At 46.4% G+C, this 19,469-nt stretch overlaps 1 protein-coding gene across 19 annotated transcripts in view; it reads right to left on the bottom strand.

Moving 5' to 3' along the window:
- The window catches only part of NAV2 (neuron navigator 2), a 706,640-nt gene that overhangs the window by 223,829 nt on the left and 463,342 nt on the right, over positions 1–19,469 (bottom strand). For 15 of the 19 annotated variants that reach the window (XR_011541254.1, XM_070624490.1, XM_070624493.1 and 12 more), the window contains one exon: positions 2,240–2,312. Coding sequence is in view for 14 of the 19 variants with exons in the window: in XM_070624490.1 (XP_070480591.1) it covers positions 2,240–2,312 (73 nt within the window). In the remaining 5 variants the exon portion in view is untranslated. Of the gene's footprint in view, positions 1–1,324; positions 1,557–2,239; positions 2,313–19,469 lie in introns of those variants that run through there. The other 4 variants (XM_070624500.1, XM_070624502.1, XM_070624499.1 and 1 more) reach the window with 3 other exon arrangements.

Below are 19,469 nucleotides of genomic sequence, written 5' to 3'. Positions count from 1 at the left end.
TGGGAGCGAGTCCCTGGTCAGCAGGACACTCCCACCCGGGGACAGTGGCAATTACGGCTACCAAGAGGAGGACAGCAACTTTGCCTCGGCAGAATCCTGTTTCCTCTCTGCTGCCCCGATTCTGGGGGCTCGGGCACAGGAAGGAGGGAAGGGAAAGGAAGTCAAGCCATCACGCCCCCAGCCCCCACCAACCTTCCAAAGCCACTTGCACTGGGGCCAGGGGGAAATGAGCTTTTGAGTAGAGCCTGAAATTGAAGTTTAAAAATGAATAAGACTGAGTCATAAGTATTGAATAAAACTGTTCTAATAACTGAAGAGGACTAAAGAGTTCTGTATTATTGTGGCCAAGATATCATCAAGTGAGTCTCGACTCAGCAGGAAAGATAGGGCTGTTACTGTACCCCAGTGACTGATACCTAACACACTGGTTACAGGATGCTCTTCTATACTCAGACTCACAAGGGACACAGCCCAACACTGACGAGGGGCTTGGGGCCGAGTGCCTCTTTGCATGATGTGCCTCCATGGGCCACACAACCTCTTCTGAGACATTCCAGCTAACAAAGAGAGTTCTAAATCTTTTCCGACTTCTTTCTCCTGTACGTGGCATGCCTAAATCTTATCGATCTGCTTTCCCAAGGACACCATGACCGTGAGCTCTGAAATCATACTGACCTGGGTTCAGACCCTGGCTCTGCCACTCACTAGCTACAGGCCTTGGGATGTCACTCACAACCTCTTTAAGCCAAAGTTTCTTCATCTGTAAACTCAGCCAATTATAAATTACAACTTCAGTTGTGAGAGCTGGAGCTGATGCAGACAAAAGCCTTAGAAACATAGTGGGGACTTGTTTATCTGCATTAGGCTGCCCACCTGACAGTGCATTAGAGCCCTCTGGAAGCAGTGTGCCTGCATTAGGCTGCCCACCTGACGGTGCATTAGAGCCCTCTGGAAGCGGTGTGCCTGCATTAGGCTGCCCACCTGACGGTGCATTAGAGCTCTCTGGAAGCAGTGTGCCTGCATTAGGCTGCCCACCTGATGGTGCATTAGAGCACTCTGGAAGCAGTGTGCCTGCATTAGGGCTGCCCACCTGACGGTGCATTAGAGCCCTCTGGAAGCGGTGTGCCTGTGCCTGAACTGGGATAGTTTGCACTCGGGAAATCTCAACAGCCCCATTCAGAGACATGACACCCCCATGAGGCACCAACAGTGGCGACGCACCCCCAATACCTGAAGAGATTACAGTTCAGAAAGACCAAGTTCTCCCCACAGAGCAGAGTGAAGGCAGGCCCCAGGCCCAAAGGGATCACGTCTGCAAACTCACCTGCTCCGCTGGGCCGCTTCCTTCCACCCTGCTCCCTGCCTCCCCACCCGGACCACCGGAGTCCATGCTAACAGGCATCTTTTCAAAAAGCAGCCTTGTGAGGGAAAGGTGGTGTCATCTGAAGCCCAAACTGCTTTACCTGTTCTGGGAAAACCGGAGGCAGGTGCAGCCTAATGAGTTTGGGAGAACGCCGGGGCCCATGGCAGCTTTTGAGCTGGCAGCTGCTTGTATTTACAAACAAGGGAGAGCGCGGACGTTTCCAGGGCGAGACTTTGCCCGAGGAGGCTGAGAATTCGCACCAGCCTTACTCCAGACCAATACCTAACTGAACAGTGAACCACCAGGAAACACTGATGTGCTAATTAGCCACCAAATTGGAGTTAATTAAAAACTAATCAGGATGTCAAAATGGAGCATCTCATTAATAAATAACGTGGGTTTGTTTTTTTTTTTGAGCTGGGAAAAGTGCTGCTTCTTCTAATAAAAGGAAGAGATAAGGATTGGGCATTTTTCCCTGGGAACTGTACAGTTTAAATATGTTCTGTGGTTAAGTGTTCTCCCTCCCAGAGATAAGGCCCAGCTTGATAATTAACTGAACCGCTCGTCAGGTGAATCAAACTGGCATTGTTTGAGCAAGCCCTTCAGAGAAGCAGCCCTGTCTCCACTCCTCTCTCGCTGTCTCGCAGACACGACCGGCATGGTTAAATCTGCAATCTTGGAGTGATTCTGTAAGTTGTCAAAAAGTTGACATCCTCAAGCCTAGACAAGCATCGCGCTGCCTCAAAACCAGAAGGAAAACAAAACCAGCAGAGCCACCAGCACCCCTCAGCTTCGCTGTATCAACGTCATCAATAAGCAACAGGTGGGCATTTCCGCTGATGGAAAGGCTGCCTCCCGACAGGCACTCGGACTCACCTTCTGCAGACAGCCCTTGGATGTTTATGCCCTTAGCTGCCAGGAAATTCAAGCAGGCATCTATGTTTTCAATCTAGGGGAAAAAAAAAACACAACAATATACACTCAATAAATGTTCAGCCTCCTCCAGAGTCATTTGTTATTAGGAACAAAGGGCTATGTCAGAGAGAGGGTTCATGAGCATTCGCTAAGGTTCTTAATGAGGAAAAACTGGAGGAAATAAACAACGGACGGACGAATGGATGGATGATGCACGTCAGGACTTGCCTTTGTCTGTACTTGCACAGGAAAAGGTTATCTAATATCCCAACCACACAGCACGAAAAGTTGCAGCCTTGGATGGCTCATGGCTGCCAAAAATAACCAGGGGGGAATTGGACTTCATATGCTGATCACCGTCATCAGTGCAATCCTGAAAACTTGAGCAGTTGCTAGAAAAATGGGGGTGGGGGACGAGGTTAGTAGACCCGCCCATCTACTAGCAGCTAGGAGAAATTTCCAGCCACCAAGGAGGCAGGTAGTCAAATGGAGAGACAGTGAATGGGAGTTTCAGCTGGCATCTGGGTAGTGTTCGCTCAAAAATTCTCAGGATGGCAGGCATTGCAGATGCCCAGAGAGGGCTGTGACCTCACGGATGCCCTCTGTCCTTTCTGTTTTCTGTGGCAAGAAAGGACTCACCACCAGAGTCCAGGAGACTCCCAGGTTTGCAGGGCTGATAACACGGCCAAGGGCCAACCAATGTCCAGCTCTCACAGAAGAACAATTAGGTCATTCCCGAAGGTCTCATTTGACTTCTGATGTCAGGGCTAATTATTCTTTGGGCTACAGGAAAATGTTCTGGCTTGATTATGTCAATGGTGACTCTAAATAAAAGAAACTCCTTTTGACCTGGCACAGGGATCTTTGACTTTCACACAATTTGCATTTCATGATAGAGATCCCCTCACCTGCACAACCACCTTCTTCCTGACTTCCCAGGCTCGGTTGACATTCTTTCGAACTCAAACCAGTGCTTAACCTATGGGGTTGATTCTGAACCAATGAAACACCATCTTTCACAGTGTCCACGGGACCATTCTCCCTCCCCTTCCCCGAGCAAGCTCCTGATGGCTCCTTCATAGCCAAAGAGAGTGAAGCATCTACAATTTAAGAGCTCTAATTTGAGCAGTCTGGCTCGAAGTCTTGAAGTTCATGTCCACCCTCCCCAGCCATCCTGCGTTTCATCTCTACTCTCAGTTTTTGCATCTTCCAAAGGCTTTAAATTAAGTTTGGGGATGCCGGAACAAAACAGCACTCATTTTATTTTATTTTATTATTTTATTTATTTTTTTAAAAGATTTTATTTTTCCTTTTTTCTCCCCAAAGTCCCCCAGTACATAGTTGTGCATTTTTTAGTTTTGGGTCCTTCCAGCCATGGCATGTGAGACGCCACCTCAGCATGGCCCGATGAGCCGTGCCATGTCCGCACCCAGGACTCGAACCTGCAAAACCCTGGGCCAGCAAAGTGGAGCATGAATCCAACTACTCGGCCACAGGGCCGGCCCCAAACTGCACCCATTTTAGAAGAATCCACTCAACCCTGAGCTTAAGGTTACTTCATCCTTGCATTTTTTAGCCTAGGTTCCCGTCTCTTTCTCAGCCTCCAGCCCACCTTCAAGGGTTCTCATCTGGGAGGCATTTTTTCATCTCTAGGAAAAAGAGCAGAATGCAATTTCCTGCAAACCAAATAAATGCTGATGCTATGGGTTATGCCTGCCACCATCGCAGAAAATGATTCCCTATAAAGAAGGAGGAAAAATGAGATTGGTCTTAACTCTCTTTTCTTCTTTCCAGTCCCAGGATGACTGACAGTGACAACCAGGTGCGACCATCTTGGCGGGGGGAGGGGGAAGGAGGAAGAGAATGGCTGGGAGGGCCTTGTGGAAGGTGTGTTGGAGCAACCTGCTTCTATATGTAAGTGCAATAAAAGTTATATCTTGAAATGCTATTTCACCCTATCACAAAACCTGCTTTTGAGAAAATAACTATGCGTCCCTCTTTCTATTGTACATAGTGTCATATACCAAAACCACTCAGAAGGATCTGTTGCCCCAACAAAGAGGCACCAGTATTCAAATTATAATAAAATTATAAAATTCCTCTTCTACCCCTTGTCTCTTTCTATAATCCTACCCGACTTCTTTAATATAATATCGTGCACATGGCTGATAAGCGAGGCTTTGGCAATTAAGTCCCCAGAGGAAATGAGAAAAAAACTGACCACCCCTGAATCTGTTAACACAAAATAAAAAATAGCACACTTGATATTTCTCCTGGCAAGTGTCACGTGGGTGGGCTGACATAGGTAGGGTAAGTTTTTTCAACAGTAGTGCAATGGTATGACATGGAATAAAAAGACACCCACCAACATATTCAAGAAAAGCACCGCCCTACACAATATTGTAATTCTACAGAAATTTCCTCCCAAGGAGCATACAGTACATTTACTTGTCACATTCATGGAGCATTCAATGCACAGAGCATCATTTAAAGAACATAGTAATTTCTTCTTGCAAGGCTAGCCTTGGTACATTTCAATTCAGCCATCTACTGGGCTTTCTTTTAACGTTAAATTCTATTAAAGGAATGAATAATTATATATAGGTTACTGAGAATAGTTCTTCCTCCTGTTGATTTTTTAAAGCCCTAGCATTCTTTCAACTGATTTCTTAATTTAGATCAGTAGTTCTCCACTGGGCAAGAGAGGGCAGGAGAGAAGGGGCAAGGATTTTGCCATCCAGGGGACATCTGGCAATCTCTGGCAACATTTTAGTTGTCACACCCCGGGGGTGAGGGCACTGCTACTGGTTTCTAGGGGGTAGAGGCCAAGGATGCTGCTAAACATCCTACAACACACAGGACAGTCCCCACAACAGAGAATTATCCAAGACGTCAACAGTGCCAAGGTTGAGAAACCTGAGTTCCATGATTCCTTTAATCATTTATTGAATGAACCTAACTGTGTGGATGTCTGCTCTGTGCCAGGCACCGTACTCAATTCTTTTGACGGTGTCAGTCCCAAGACCTCCCTGTCCAGGAGCCCACATCTACATAATCCTCCTCTTCAGGGGCCACAGAGCCATTCCACACACAGTCCCTGATTCCCACCCATTTCAGGGAGAATCGCGGCACAGAAACGAGAGGAGCATTAGGATCTCCCTTCATTAGATGGAGACAGGAGGCCTAAGGGCACTAAGAATGCTTTCTCCTCAAGAGGAGACAAAACAGGGAGCAACATCTGGATGACACTCCCAGAAAATGCTGAAACGAAGAACATGGCTTATCATTTAAGACGACTCAGGAGCCCATTGAGCCCCTTGAATTTTCTCCCTTTACTACAAATTCTCCGCTCACAGAAGGAGTTCAAAAAACATTCCTCAAGTTTCAAATCCACTCTTTAATAATGTTCCATTAAGGCTAAAAATCACTCCTGACAAGGCAGCAGAGACCCACGCTCTTTTCATCTGCACCCCAGGAAGAGAGCAGGGCTGGGAAGCAGAACGGGGTCAGACGTGGATTCCAACCTCCCGGCTTCTCTTGGAAGGAGATCAGAAGGGGAGAATGGTGCTTTGATCCAGGCTCCCTTGTGATTAAAATTCACCTTAAGGTTTTCTTCCAAATACTACACAGGTAAACAATCCATCCTCACACACTGTTGAAACTGCAAACTCCCACCGCATCCCACGAGGGGAACAGCTGGTGGCAGGACGCCAGCATGCCTTACAGCACAAGGGTGTCCCCATGCCCCTTGTGCCTCTTTAACGAGGCTCATGGCTCATGTGTGATCCAGAATCGTAGTGCAAGATGAGGATCCAGTTAAAGTTGGGAGGCAGAGCGTTGGAAAAGACTCTTAACTAGCAAAGTATGTAAATATGACCGAAGTTATTCATTAACACATAACAGCCAATATAAACTACTTTCCAAAATTAGCTGAAAAAGTCTGTGCAAAGTCTCACATTCCAGTGTTGCTGATGGGGTGGGAGTGCCACTAGGGGAGAAGGCTGATGTAGTTGTTGCCATAGAAACAGGTCCAAGAGCTCTGGGATCAAGTTCCTGGAGTTTGCAAGTCTTAGCTGTGATGGAGGTGAGAAGCCCAGAAGAGGCACCACAAGGAGGCTTGGAGATCCTGGGAGCAGGAAAAGTGCTGGATGAAGGAGGGGGCGGAGTAAGAGGACAGACTGAGACCGATATGCACTTCCCCAGGCTTCATTTGTTTGGGGCCGTATGTGGCCTCCACCCTGTGCGGTCCCCACATGCCCAACAAAGGTGCAATAAAGCCTTTCTCCCAGTCTCCGCAGAGATCTCCACCCCAAAGCTGAACAGTTTCTCAACTGAACTTCAGACTTGCAGGGCAACTTCCATGGACTAGTTATGTATGTTGTATGTAGCCTTTGTCTCCCACACCCAGAAGCGTATCTCCACCCTGGACAGCCCGAGAGCGAGGGAAATCAAAGCAAATGCCAAACAACCGGAAAGGGAAGGGAGGGCTACGAGGCAAAAGGAGAACTTCACATTTCAATCATGATTGAGGCTGGACTGGGTGTCATGATAACGTAAGATATGCGAAGCTCGGAAGCACTGCTCTGCATCTCCTCCGTAGCTTAGAGACTGATCAAATACCATCTGTTGTGGCAGTTGTCATGGCATTATTTTTCTCTGACTACCAGTGTAGCTGAGTGCAAAGCGCACGAAAATGACTAACGCAAACGAAGCCCATCTCTATGGGTGCTCCCGCAGCCCAGGGGAAGATGGGGCTCCGGGCACACTGGGTAAATGGTGTGCTAGTTTTTAGGAGTTAAGAATTCCTCTCCAGGCCCCTTGGAGATCTCCATCCTGGGAGAGGAAACCAGGAGGGAAGGTAAACAACTGCTGCATTAAAGTCAGGTATGGTCACAGCCATTTGCTTAAAATCATGAAATGCCTAAGGCCTCGGCAATGGGAGACAGGACCGCAGACAAGACTGAGGAAGAACTGGCAAGTTCTGGTAATTTTAAAAGCGCAGTGTAGCTCCTTCGTGAGTCTCATCCATCAGCTCAAGCAACTTCTTTCTGGAAGGGTGTGACCCTAACACCTGATATTGCTACTTGCCAACAAAAATAATCATTCATCCATTCATTTATCCATCCCTTCACCCATATTTACTGAGCACCTATTGGGTGTCAGGCAATGAACGTACTGGTACTGGATACACAGCCGTGAGTAATCTCTGATCTCGTAGAATCTACAGGCTACTGTAAGGGAAAATAATGCATAAATAAGTACATGATGACGTCTGTCACATACTAGAAGACCTGATCTAGGCTGAGGGGGCGGGCATCAAGTTTAAGGAAGAGACAGCACTTAGGTCCACAGAGACAGGCCTTTTGGTCTGTTCTGTCCACTATCCAGTGACGTAGCCCCCAAGCACCCAGAAGAGCATGGAGCCCACTGTACGTACACAGGAATGTTTGCTGACTGAGGAATGGAGGGGGAATTTGAGCCGAGACCTAAGGAGTTAGCTGGGCACCAAGTGCGGGGAGGAAAACACACCAAGCCTAGTGAACCTAAGGCTTGAAAGCGTCCGTGCAGGATGCAGCATACCACATTCTGGGAACCAAAAGAAAGTCGAAAGGCCTGGAGGCCAGCGAGCAAAGAAGAAGAGCAATGAGCAGGAGCAAAGGCTGGGCCACACGGGGCCACGTTCAGGAGCTGACGTGGAGGTAGGGGGCGGAGGGAAGGCAGGGGTCCTTCAGGTTCTCAGGGATGCCTTGTCAGGGCGCCCGTTGCCATGGCAACAGCAGCCAGGCCAAGAGGTTCCAAGGCGAAAGCTCGAGGACGCACTATTTTGTGTCAGAGATGGCTCCGCAGTGTCCTCAAGGTGGGGTTCCAATGACTTCCGGGATCCACACAGACACAGGGAAGGAGGGGCAGGGAATATCAGCATCTGTGGTCACATGTACTAGGAATGTCTGCTTCACATCTAACAGGCCTCTGTGCTCTTCTGACACTCCTTCCTCCGCCCCTTTCCAAAAATAAAAATAGAGGAGGAAAAAAAAAAAGACATCCAACCATGAAACCAAACCAAAACACAAAATGAACTTTGGAGAAACACTCTTCTAAAACGCCTGTCTCGTCAGTGTTGTCTGTCTCTTTCCTCTGCATTTCTAGGGGCCACAACCTGATGTGTGCTTTGCCCAGCTTCATTTTTTGTCCACCTATGGCAGTGTTGGGGCCCCACATCTTCGTATGATCACATGGCTCGTGCGCCACAGCGTGGTCCTGGAGATGTACAACACCACAGGACAGGGCTGGCGGGGCCAGGACGCTACCCAGTCACGTGTCACTTAATAACGTTCTGATATGTTCTGAGAAATGATCGTTGAGCAATTTCGTCGTTGTGCGAACGTCAGAGGGTACTTACGCAAACCTAGATGGTACAGCCTACCACACACCTAGGCCACGTGGTACTAATCTAACGGGACCACCATCATATATGGGGTCTGTCATCAACCAAAACACCCCCATGTGGTGCGTGACTGCAAGTTTTAATTTTAGAAGGGGACCCCCAAAATGAAGGAAATTTATGGTGGCCCTTCAAATTCTCCTACATGGGGAAATATTTGGGAGCATCTTCCCTTGTAAGCCCCATGGGGTGCTGCTTACTTGGCTGATGCTTAAAGCCATCTTTGTCCAGTAGCACAAGGGGCTCCATACCCTGTGTTCCAGCTTCGGCCCTTCAAGTGCCTTCCAGCCGGTCAGCCTTGGCTCTCTTGGTGGCTTTGAAACAGAAAGCTTAAGAATGTGGGGCTCAGGGGCTGGATGAGACTTGAGTGTCTCTGCCAGTCTGTTTCTCTTGCTGCTTTAATGCCTTGCCCAGCTCCCTCCTTGAATTTGGCACTGTTAGCCACCTTATCTTCGATAGTATTTATAACTTCAGCTTTCCAAGATGTTCTCAAGAATTCTCTTTAAAAAAGTTTAGAGCAGGCTCTCGGCTGTTACAGCAAATGGGTAAGTCCATATGGAAACAAAAAAACTAGAGGAGAAAAAAAATTGAAAGAAGAATCTCAAATTCCTCTAGTAACTATCTTTTTCTACCCTGCTTCCAAATGCCTAGAATATTTCATTTTCCTATTATTTTCTGACTTCTGAATCTTTCTTTTGAAACGAGAGAGGAACCTGGGAGTTGTAGCGAAAAGTTGTAGAAGTCAGTCCTTCCTCTGGAGTCTCCCATCATCAACCCTTACAGCTGAGCTCCGCAGAGCATCCGTGTTAGAGATGGCAGTCACTAAGAAGGGAAACTGCCGGGATCTGCATTGTCAGAGAGGCCCAACGGACGCCTCTGTGCGTTCACTCAGTGTGGAGACATTCCGAAGGTCATTTCTCCTGCTACAACTTTAGGTAACGCTCCCTAACCTCCTGGCAGCCCCAAAAGGGACTGCTCCAAGTGGAGGCCTCCAAGCAAGGAGCTGGACACAAATGGTAAACAGTAATGAATAGGGCCATGGGGTGGTATTTAGAAGACACAACTCAGGCTTTGGGGGTCAGACAAATCTAGGTTCAAATCCTGATTCTGCCATTTACTCAATTATGATCTTCAGCAACTTGCCTCAGTGGCTGGATCTGTAAAATGGGCCTATATTTTAACACCCCCCTACACAGGGTGGTGGCTGTCACTACATGAGAGGACATATGTGTGGTGATTAGTAAGTGCCCGATACCTGGCAGTTTTTGTTACTGTGTGGTCATTTTGGACATTAACATCCCTGGCAACAGTTCTCAGGCCACGCCATGCCCAAGCTGGCTCTGGGGTTGCCCCCGGCAAAGCAGAGAATGAGATGAGGTCATCTGGGCCGCCTCCCCTTTCCTGCTCTGGCTTTCCTCTCACACCCAGCTCTCCAGACTCAGGCCTTTTCCCTCACCTGAGGTCGTGTCTGCCTTTCAGTAGCCTGTCTCCTGAAAAGATGCTGATTAACTCATCCACACCAAGGCAGAAGGGACAGCTACAGGCTTCCCACGTTCCCTCTCCCAGTAGCACTTGTTTCCAACACAATTGCCATGTAACAGTATCTGTTGCAAGAATACGGACTTTGGACTCGACACTAGATTCTGGTTCCCTTGCAGATGACCCAAAGACCCTAGGAAAATGATTAACTGCTGCGAGCTGCAGGCTCGTCATCTGTAACATAGATAGGAATGCTGACAACTCTCCCATAGTGTTAATGAGGAGTAGACGGGCTGACATGTCAAGGGTCTGGAACTTTACATAGTCAGAGGTGTAAAAAGGCTCTTTCTTCATTCAATTCCAAAATGGCAGAATATTAGCCATCACTAGCATCTTCTGGAAGTGAAAGATCCTTTTGGAGTTGTGACACTCTGAGACTTGCTAAATTATAGGACGGTAGTACAGCCTTTCTACGAATGGGTTCCTTGCAGCTGGAATTCATTTTGACCCTATCAGAATTAGGGCTTTCTGTCCAGAAAGCTTTCTAGTCAAAGTTTCCTCTACTAAGTTACACGGGAAACCCTAAGATCTTAAATAGTTTCATTAAGAAGAACAATTTCTTTTTTTTTTTTTTGCAGAAAACTTTAGCTTTACCTACAGAGAAGGATATAAACTCAGATGCCAACTTTAACATGAAAACCCTGACTTCTGGACCCCAAACACATGGCTGCCTCTTGAGCCAAAGAGAGGAGTGGCACTGTGGACTTTTGCTGGAGAATTTCACCCAGACACTAACTAGAACTTGGTAGCCTCATTCATTCCTTTGAAAAATAATGACTGAGTATTTACTCCCTTGCAGGCCCTGCTCTAGGAGAAGGGCAAGGGGAAACAGTGGTGTCAAGACGGTGTGGTCCTTCCCTCACGGAGCAGACAGCCTCCTGGCCAAGAGCAGACTTTAAGCAATATCACCCCCCTAAACAAAGGTCACAACTGTGAGAAGGGCAAACTTACACCCAGCAACTCACCTACTCAAAAGCCTGCACTGACTGACTACGCTCTTCTCAGAAGGTCTGGGTTCGCTTGGTAACTTTGCCATATTTACAAGCTTAAATGCACAAGCCACCACAAAGTCCTCAAGGGGCAGACTATAAATGCAAAATAGAACAGCTGATCCTCGAGACACCCCAAGAGTACAGGGGCCGGCCCGGTGGTGCAGCAGTTGTTCGCACGTTCCGCTTCTCAGCAGCCCGGGGTTTGCTGGTTCAGATCCCGGGTGCAGACATGGCACCGCTTGGCAAAGCCATGCTGTGGTAGGCGTCCCACATATAAACTAGAGGAAGAACGGGCATGGATGTTAGCTCAGGGCCAGTCTCCCTCAGTAAAAAGAGGAGGATTGGCAGTAGTTAGCTCAGAGCTAATCTTCCTCAAAAAAAAAAAAAAAAAAAAAGAGTACAGCAAATCCTCAGCTTTAGAAATACCACTAGAACATATCCGTTCACCAAAAAACAATACATATAAAGGAACAGATGAATGGGACAATCTGTAGATGAAGGCTGACGACTGGACTCGCTCACCGGCTTGGTGACCAGCTCCCTCACACCAGCCTGTGTAATTCAGTTTTGTGGCTCAGCCCATTTGCTGATGTCTGTAGCTTGTGGTTCTTCTGGGTTGCTCATGAGTAGTCAATTCATGGATTTCAACCTTGCAGTAAAGATAGCAGGTCTGTAAGGGCAAGATGAGTCCTGGCAGCATCAGTTACCAGGGAAGAAAAGCCAGCAGGTAAGTCTGAATGCTTTTAATAGTCAATTCAGAATCCTGCATGACTGCTCTCTCATAGGGGTGATGGCTGCAATGACGGCGACTGCTCTGTCACCTCTGCCTGTAAATCTCACCCTGTAGTGTTCATTTCTGCAGGAGGCGTAATTCAAAAATTGCCCTCTCTCTCCACTCCAATTCCAGATGCTGCTAGCAATTAGAGGGTAATTATTTTATGCCAGGCATAACCCCAGGGCCTTCCACATACATTACTTCAATCTTTTTATTTCAAAAGCTGTTTGTAGGTATGGCTAAAGAGCTGAGCATGAATTCTAGACCACTGGTGATCATTAAAACATAATTTAGGAGATTCTGCAAGTAGTACACAAAATACTTTACACCAAGAAACTAGATTTGGCCCATAGCTTCAAATTCTAAAATCTGTGATCAAAGCAATAACCTATATGCCAACCAATCAGAAACTATACAAGATTCAAAATAATTAAGAATATTATTAATAATTAAAATAATTCTCAATTCTGCTTACATTACCGCCATGGCCAGAATGTCAGAGGCATGGTCCACATTCACTGGAAGAGGAAAAACAAACCAGACAAGGAAGGTCTCTATTACAGGATATCCTTGAGCTTTCCAAGGCTACAAGATATCCAATACACTTGTGAAGAAACAGTGACAATTTTTAACTTGTCATATAATGCTAATCTCTGTTGCTATTTCCATCCTTGCCAAGTGTTCCACTGAACCAGATAAAACTGTAATTTTCGTAGGTAAAAAAATAGTTAACTATTGGCCATTTCATATGGTTCTACCTACAGGTCAAGGTAATAGGAAGACACCCTCCCCCTAAGGGCTAAAATTAAACTCCTGGATGATCATAAAAATAGAGCACTTTATAGCCACTTACAAACAAAGCATCAGTAAATTCTGAAACTCAGAATAAAATCTCGGCAAGTCTCTCTCAAAGGAGCCTCACAAGATGGGTGATGCAATAGAGAGGAAGAGAGCAAGTCAAAAGAAACACCCCACCCGCAGGCTAACCCCAAAAGGCCCTTCGCTTTAGTTAGGGTCTCCTCTGCAGCATCCCCTTAGAGAAGCAGATGGGAGCCCAGGCAAGGCTTTCATTCCAAGTTGATTCATCTCAAGACCTCCCTTTCATGAAAGGTAACGAGTTATCCGTCACAACAGTGAAGGAGACCCAGGCTGCATGCCCTTCTCCTGTTGCCTTCCTGTCCCTTCAGGGGAAAGTGTGAGAAAGATGAGATTTTGGTCGAGTTCTGCCACCCCATCCAAGTCTACATGGCTGCCACCGTGTTCACACCAATGTGGGAACCCCTCTCGCCCATCAAATTACTCAACAGGAAAAGCCAACCTGTCAAAGTGCTGTGATCTGCATTGTGATCGAGGTCATTACTAAGAGGGCGTTTTAAAGGGGGAAAGGAAAATTAAGGATGTCACAGGACCAGAGGTGGAGTCTAGGGAACTGTGGATTTCTCAGGGCTTCTTGGCTATCTTTGGCTAAGGTACTTAATTTCCCTGAGCCTCAGTTTTCCTTTCAGTAAAATGGGGATAATTAGCCCTTTCTTGAAAGCATTATAGAGGCCTCACAAGAAACTAATATTTGCAATCTTAGAAAACACAAAGCACTAGGCTAAATTCTTCTCCATACATTATTAGTTCCGTTAATTTTCACCACTAGATATGGTAGATATTAGCACCTTCCAAATGGGGAAATGGAGGCACAGATTGTTTTAAGTGCTTTCCTAAAATCGCAGTTATGAAATGGCAGAGTTGAAACTTGAACACTTAGTGGAAAGTGTTTTAAAGCTATGAAGCCCTCGACAAACAGGGAACAGGAACAACGAAACAGCCAGGGCTTTGCCACTGCTCCTGACCTCTCTGTTGGTCACTTTCCCTCTCGAGGACTTTGGCCATGTGACAAGACCAGTAAACAGTCCATCCAAACCAAATCTCGCCTTTACATCACAAGGACAAAGGACACTTCACAGAGGGAGGAGTGACTTCTCCCACATCCTTTTGGACACGTTTTGTGGAAAATATTTATGTTCTTTTACGGTGTTTTAAGTCTTCAGGAGCAGAAATTATTTAAGACAATATCAACATTTACAGGCGTTATTTGAAATCAAAATACTCCTAAAACAGGGATCTTTCAAAACACCATCTGCCAGTGCTTAAGATTCCTGAGAGAGGTCATGATATTGTCTGGGGGTCAAAAACCTGAGGCAGGTAACAAATGAGTAACAGAGGCTGGGAATAATACACTAGGGAATGGTGAGGAGTGTGGCAAATGCAGCCTGCACCGACCTCAAGGGGCAGCTGCTACCCAGTTTTAGCCAATTTTTGCCTGGAGAGGGCCAACCCAGTATGGCCAGGTTTTCAGATCTTTTTTTTTTTTTTTTTTTTAGATTTTTTTAATTTTTTCCTTTTTCTCCCCAAAGCCCCCCGGTACATAGTTGTATATTCTTCGTTGTGGGTCCTTCTAGTTGTGGTATGTGGGATGCTGCCTCAGCGTGGTTTGATGAGCAGTGCCATGTCCGCGCCCAGGATTCGAATCAACGAAACACTGGGCCGCCTGCAGCGGAGCGCGCGAACTTAACCACTCGGCCACGGGGCCAGCCCCTTCAGATCTTTTTTTTTTAAAAAAAAAGCTGGAGGATCAATTTTTATGAGTTGATTTTCACCTAACTATTGGTATCTACTCGGTTTTGGGGTTGGTTTTAAAAGGGACCTGAACTCAGCTTGTGGCCACCATTCTCTACCGTTTGACTAAGCGAGCACCCTGGCATTCTTCTACTGACCAGTTCCCAGCATGCAGATGCCATAGGCTAACCATGCCTGAAAGTGCAAACAGAAATTCCCTGCTAAGTTGTTACATGGAAAAATAAAACACACACACACACACATACACATACAGAAAACAGCCCTTTGATGCATGGCTGAAACATGAGAACCCCATGAAGACATATGCAGAGAGGTGGATCCAAGCTCGAGGCGCAGATGGCTTTTATACAAACCACAGTCTACATGGTTATAAATCACCATCCAATTTCTCTTTCGGCTCAAGATGTGTAGCTATTCTCCCTTCGCCTATCCTCACATTTGCTAAGTTCTTTAACTTCACTGAGCACCATGTCACCACTCACAATGCCTCAGTCCGAGGCAGGTGTGATGGGAATTTCTTCAGGAAGAATCCCTGAGCATCTCCCAGGGCACATGGGCAGATGCAACACCGCCCGCCAAGAAGCGACCACCTGGTGGGACACAGGCAGTTAAGTACGACGTACTAAAGGATTATCACTTCAATTTTTCAATGGAGGAAATGAAGGGCCATAGAGATGGAGTGAGCTGGGCGGGTAGAGAAGGCGCTGGCCAATTCCACGACCACGGCCACGCGCACAGCTCAGATCCTCTCAGTGTAGAATTCACCATAGTTCTCAGACAAGAGAAGCTTCCTAACCTTTCCCAAAACGCAAACTGATTGGCTCATTCAAAATATTTAGCGAAATTTAAACAAACCCTTTAGAGATATTGTTAATTTAAAAAATTTTCAACAACTTTGCAAACTAATACATGTTTAAATGCATGTTTGCCCAGGCATATCCCCAAACTGATTTTTCTACTTGGCTCTAAGAGGACGTTGGCAAAGTGCGGTCACCAGACCAACAGCAACAGCATCACCCGAGAGCTTGTTAAAAATGCAAATTCTCCAGCTCCTCCCCAGACTTAGTGAATCAGAGACCCTGGGGGTGGGCCCAGAAATTTGTTTGAACAAGCTCTCCAGGCGATTCTCACGCACACTGCTGTAGCAGGCTGTGCCAAACCAAACACGGCTTTCCTTATTAATGAAAATAATCTGTTATTTTGGTGTCTTTTCCATACACCTTTATAACTAAGTTAAAATATAAAATTGCAAGAGATTGGATTTTAGAGAATTTCTTGGCTTGGGATGACTCAAGTTTCTTTACAGCTTTTAAAAGTACAGTGTATATGACACATTACAATTTGATGTGTCACATTCCTCCCCCAACCCCGGGAAGTTCCTGGATGGTGGACCACTAATTGTTTAGCTCATTCATCTAAGACACATCAGCTGAGCATTTCCAATGTGCCTAGCACCATGCCAGGTGCTGGCAAGATGGCAATTTTTATTGAACTAAAAGAGATGATAAACAGGTTATACCAGGAGCTTTGATGTTATTAAATAGCCTATAAAATATGATAAATATCTTAAAATGTGTTTAAATGTCACTAATTACAAGACAAATACACATTAGTTGGGGGACACAGCACCTACTCGGGAGCTTATATTCACATCAAAGAGGTCAGGAAGACCCGGTACTCACCTCTAATTAGTGGATGAAATGGCATCTGCTACTCCCAGGACAGCTCAGCATCTTAGGGGGCCCACAGTAGGGGCACAGGCTGGAAACTGAACATGGGCCTCTCTCCCCCCCACCCTTCCCTACAATCACCTGCTTCCGACTTACAGATGTGGAAATTCCATTTTGAAGTGACTTAACCACGGAGGCAACTTCTAGAACACTCGGAAACCAAGGGGCTCATAGCAGCAAAATGAGCCCCTGTTAGAAACCCAGATAGCTGACTGTCTAATTCAGTGAGAGTTATTTTGTTTGAATCCCAGAGCGTATTAGTTTCCTTTTGCTGCTGTAACAAATTACCAAAAATTTAGTGGCTTCAAACAACATAAATTTATTCTCTCCCAGTTCCAGAGGAAAGTCAGTCTGGGTGGGCTAAAGGGAAGGAGTCAGCAGGCTACATCCATTCCAGAGTCTCCAGGGGAGAATCTGTCGCCTTGTCTTTCTAGCTTCTAGAGGCCACCTGCATTCCTTGGTTCACAGCCCCTTCTTCCATCAGACGCCAGGGGAATAGCATCTTCCAGTCTCATTCTCGGTCTCTTCTCTGACCTGCTTCCATGGCCACACCTCCTCTCTCACCTTCCTGCCTCCCTCTCAGAAGGAGCCTTGTGATCACATAGGACCCACGGATAATCCAGGATAATCTTTCTATCTCAAAATGCAAATGTTAATCACATTTGCAAAGTCCCTCTTGTCATGTAAGATAACATATTCAAAGGCTCCTAGGAATGGTACATGGACATCTTTGGGGGCCCATTGTTCAGCCTATCACACTGGGTGCCTACATCATGAGTGTGAAAAAACCTTTGACTGCACAAGTCAGTAGTTAGGATATATGTGACCTGTGAGCTGGGAAGGAACAGCCATCTAATGTGCTGTCTTCGTGAGCCAGGATGATGCGAGGTGCTTTGCCATCCCTCATTCATCCCCTGCAACAGCCGGAGGAGGCAGCTTCCGTTAACATCCCCTTTTTACAGATGAGGGAGAAGACCCCGATGCAGTGACTTGCCAAGCACACACGCCCAGTGTGAGAGCCCCAGGGCTGCCCGATTCTGGAGTCCATGCTGCTGCTTCTCCATCCCAAATCTCCTTCCCAGGATGGAGTGTCTCCCCACGAGGCTCTGCCCTTACCTACTTGAGGGGCTGGCATTACAAGTGTAATTTGTGTACCTCCATGTCACAGCCAGTCTTTTTTCCTTCTTCAGTCCGTTTCTTTATATGTAGACACAGCTTAACAGTTAAGAGAATGGATGCTAGAGCCAGGCTTCCAGGGTTCCAACCCCAGCTTGTCACTTATTAGCTGTGTGACCTCAGGCAAGTTACTAAACCTCTCTCTGTCTTAGCTTCCTTAGCTGTGAAATGGGAATAATAAAGGTAACTGCTCTCACAGGGTTTCATGAAGATAAAATCAGTTAATGCAGATAAAATGTTTGAAACATTGCCCAGCTATAAGTATACATGATAAGTGTTTGCTATTATTATTATATAAAGACACTGACAGAATCAGGGACAAAAGCCACAACCCTAGGCTCAACAGAATGCAGGGAAGGGGGATGCGAGGTTCTCTGCCATAACTCACATTCGGCCCCCGGCAGAGCGCGGCAAATGGGACCTGGGTCTAAGTTCTCCAGACCCTCAAATGGAACGAACAGAATACGCTGCTCATTCCACAGGGTTGTTATGAAAATGAGTTAAAATATGTAGAGCGGTTAGAACAGTGCCTTATTATCATTCTTATTAACTATGTTAATAATATCTGGTAGTTATAAGGATGCCTAAAAATGCTTACCTAAAGCAACACGAAAGAACTCAATAAACTAAAAATTAACTGCCGTGTCCTATTTGAGTCCTCTGGATAAAGCAAGGAAAAAAGTAATGGAGAAGGAAAGATTCTTCTAGAATAGTGATTTAGTGATCTAGAATATACATTTCTTAAATCCAATAAGGAACTTCCAAGTTAACACCCAGTGCTCAAATCACTGCTCAGCTGTAGATAATATGAGAATAACGGTACAATCCTCTAGCCACATGGACAAGGCCAGGCCAGCTCCCTCCTTGGTCTTTCCATTCATCTGTCCACCCATCTACCATTTATTAAACAACTACTATATGCCAGTTATTGAAGTGATGGGTGCTTAGGATATGCAGGTGAAAGACATGACATCTGCTTCAAGAAAACAGTTCAACAGACAACCACAGGAAAGTATGTTAGTAGAAATGCAGGGAGAGGACACCTGGGCACAAAAGACAACAGGCACTGAATTATCTCAACTACTTGAGGTAACAATTGACCTGGAGATTAAAGGCCACACTACCCAGATGGGATAATCATCAGGTCTTCCCTGTTGACTGGACAGCATGCATTGAAGCACACAGACATGAGCACACATGCCCTCCCAAGTCCCCATATGTCTGGGGTATAAAGTATGAGTGGTCAAGTGGCAGGAGATGACAACAACCAGATTGTGAAAACCCTTCTACTGTATGCTCAAGGGTATGGAGAGGCGAACAGGGAGCCAATGATGGTTTTAAACAGAGGCACAACCAAAGAGGTAGAGATAGATGTGGAGGTTGCCGCCATCTTTGAAAAAGATTCCTGGCCAAAACCTAAGCAGTGACACTGGATGCTTTCTGCCCATCTTGGCCCCGGACTCTTTCCACTTTAAATTCTAGGTGGCCCATGGACTTCTCTTCATTCCTTCTTGGTTCTGTAACATGTGTGTCCTTAAGGCTGTGTAAAAATAGGCCCAGGGGCCCAGGAAAGAGGCAACTCAGCTGCCCAAGGAACTCAGACACTCCCCAGGCATGTGGCCGGCTTTCTGGCAGCTGTTGGGAGGGCTCAAGGTCACGAGGCCTGGAAACCTGATCTTGTTGCAAATGGCCTTCCCTGGCCCAGGAAGCTCTGTGGAGAAGGCCATCAGGGGTACCTGGCGCCAGGCCTCTTCGCGGCCATCCCGTGAGGCTGCCTTTCACTGCTCCTTTTTTAGCTCTTGAGTTCCCATGAACAGGTCAACTCAGGCCCATTCCAGAAATACTCAATCTCCTCCCTTCTCACGAACTCCCAGCTGATTCTGCTGCATCTACAAATGAAAACTATGGA

The sequence above is a fragment of the Equus przewalskii genome, chromosome 6, assembly GCF_037783145.1.
Source record: "Equus przewalskii isolate Varuska chromosome 6, EquPr2, whole genome shotgun sequence".
Taxonomy (NCBI): domain Eukaryota; kingdom Metazoa; phylum Chordata; class Mammalia; order Perissodactyla; family Equidae; genus Equus; species Equus przewalskii.
Note: the sequence above shows the minus strand (reverse complement) of the source record. Positions and strands in the feature narration are given on the sequence as shown.